The 2579-nt window shown below is 36.1% G+C and overlaps 1 protein-coding gene across 1 annotated transcript; it reads right to left on the bottom strand.

Moving 5' to 3' along the window:
* Positions 1-962: 962 nt before the first annotated feature.
* On the bottom strand, positions 963-1800 carry LOC106520351 (extracellular calcium-sensing receptor-like). Its single transcript, XM_014012376.1, has 3 exons — positions 1643-1800; positions 1183-1457; positions 963-1049 (listed from the first exon to the last, which is right to left on the bottom strand). Exons 1-3 carry the CDS (start codon positions 1750-1752, stop codon positions 1015-1017), a joined length of 420 nt encoding a protein of 139 aa, XP_013867830.1. The 5' UTR covers positions 1753-1800; the 3' UTR covers positions 963-1014.
* Between the last annotated feature and the right edge of the window lie 779 nt (positions 1801-2579).

The raw sequence follows: 2579 nt of genomic DNA, 5'->3' as shown, positions 1-2579 counted from the left end.
CTAATTAGAAATATATTTTGGCTGATAAAAGTCTGTAAGKCTTGATTAGATGGATATGTTTTTGCAGTGGATATGTTGAGTTRTTACCTCCATGTTGAGTTCAGGCATGTTACTGTCTTTTTCATATCTTTTTTTTAACTAAAATTGCTGAAGATGTGATGATTATGCTCGATTGTGTCTAAAACACTTCAATCCAAATCACCAAAACATGCATATTTAGCCAACCATATAATCTGACCCTCAACCCAGTTCAATAGAACAATAAAACTCAGATGGAATTAGCATTCAGTTTTTACTTGCAGTTTCTGAAAAGCTGTTTTTAAACAATCCATGCCTGCAAACATGTCTGTATTGATTTGAAGAGATGACGAAAGGTGCTTTTTTTAATAGCACCCCAAGGACTTAATATGTCTCATTTATACAGTAATATGTGCAATAACAATGAACCAAATTTGCTTTARTTCGTCACAACGGAGCTCAATTACCTCTTCCATCAGATCAATCACGTGACTTTCATGYGCAAAAACAATGACCACATGAGCCGTAGATTTCTTCATTACATCCACAATCCTCCTCAGCTCTCCTGGCTTGTTGTCCCAAGGCAAAACCTCCAAGTAAGCCAGACAACCTCCACCAGACAGACTGAGATCAGACTGAAAGGCTCGAGCAGCGTGCAGTCCGTAGTCATCATCACTAATTAACAAACCAACCCAGGACCAACCGAAGTGTTTTAGTATCTGAATCATAGCTCGAACCTGAGAGGGCATGGAATGAAAATTACTAAGTAGATTTGTCACTTAATGGAAATACAGTATCTTCCCTATAACTAAAAAAAAGAAATCATTCAATTTCCTTTACTATTTATTTGAAGCACAACTAACATCAAAAAGACTACTAAAAACATGTATACTTTTATGTATTTAAATAGTATCTCTTAATATTTCCCAATGTACAAATTCTACCTGAAAGAAATCACTTGGTACTGTCCTGAAGAAAGAAGGAAACTTCTGTCGATCACTCAGGCAAGAACATGTGGCAAAATAACTCACCTGTAAAAYAAACAGTTTGTACATCATTATGAAGAAAAATCAGCTGTAAAGTACTAGACTAAAATTTAACCCAAATCAACTAAAAGGAACACAAAATGATRGATGAAACTTACCATGGGTACTCGGTACAAACCTAGAACAGTGGAGATGGCGATGGAGCGTGTAGACGACGAATCGCCAACAATTCCTAGAACCGGAGGGATCCCTCCGCAGGTCTCATCTAATATCATTTGCTTTTCCTCACCGCTGATTAATGCCAGGGCTGCACGGAATCCAATTCCAAGGTCGACACAATTATCATACAGGCTGTAGCCCAGAGTTACATTGGGTAAGAGCTTGGAATTTCTATTGATCTCATCAATAGCGAAGGCCATGGTCTGGGCCTGTCTAAATCCTAGAACATCAAAACTAACACAAAGATGCTACTGTTGAAGACTAAAACCTCTAATTTAAGTTATAACCATGCATGTCTTATAACCCAAACTCAACTGAATAAAACTTTGTGTTATTTACATTATTTACRTTTAATTTAAACAAAAGGACATTTAAAATATGGCATTATTTCATCCCATTAAACACTCAGATACACTCACCCATGGCAGGTAGGATGTTGTGGCTTAGAGGTAAAAGTAAAATTGGCAAATTTAGAAAAGAAATGTATTTCAAATAGTCCCCCCAGAACCACATCTCCAGCTTTGTGCATCCGGTTTAGATGAAACTGTCCCTGTAACTCACAGGAGGGGAGCGAGGAGGCTGCAGCAAAAGAAACAGAGACAGGCAACATGAGCGAAAGCATGAAGGGCCACACGTCTTTCATCATATGACCCTTTCATCAATCCAAGTCATCAGGTTTATTTTGACACTGTCTCTTTTAATGGCKTTCGGTATCTCATTATGCACACGCAGGATTAGTGGGCAGAACCTGAAATCAGTCTCCTTTTCATCAATGTATTAAATTATCATTAATAAAATGTTTACCTTAACACCATTTASGTATGTTCATATTTTAAATTTCAGAGGAGGATGAATGATCATGACGAAATTAAGACTTTCCATATTTATAAACCAAATGAAGTGGACTTTTATGTGTATATTAAATTGTCTGTTTGTATTTGCTTCTTCTAGATGTTTTGCAGATAAACCATTTCATTCACAGCTAAGCAGATACACAGAACTATTAGATCTACATAATGAAGATCAATCACAAATCCACAAAAATATATTTATTCAACTTTCAGAATATGTAGAAAATGTCTTATCAGCTGCAAAATAAAGACAATTAGGTTTTTACATACAATTCTTTATTACTTTCGATTTAATGGAACAATTATTGCAAAGATCAAAGTAGAGTCAGAAGATATATTAACCTGCATCATATTTCCATTAAAGAGTTGGGATTTCTCAGTTTCAAGTCCATACATGTCCACTCTTTCAGATGTTTACCAGTATAATGAGCCTCAAAAATCTGTAATTTTTGCAAAAAATCATGTTAATCACATGTGCAGGGTGGTGGTGTGTGTGGGGTGGGTG

The sequence above is a fragment of the Austrofundulus limnaeus genome, unplaced genomic scaffold (assembly GCF_001266775.1).
Source record: "Austrofundulus limnaeus strain Quisiro unplaced genomic scaffold, Austrofundulus_limnaeus-1.0 Scaffold91, whole genome shotgun sequence".
NCBI lineage: Eukaryota > Metazoa > Chordata > Actinopteri > Cyprinodontiformes > Rivulidae > Austrofundulus > Austrofundulus limnaeus.
The sequence above is the reverse complement of the archived record's forward strand: the minus strand, read 5'-3'. Positions and strand labels throughout refer to the sequence as shown.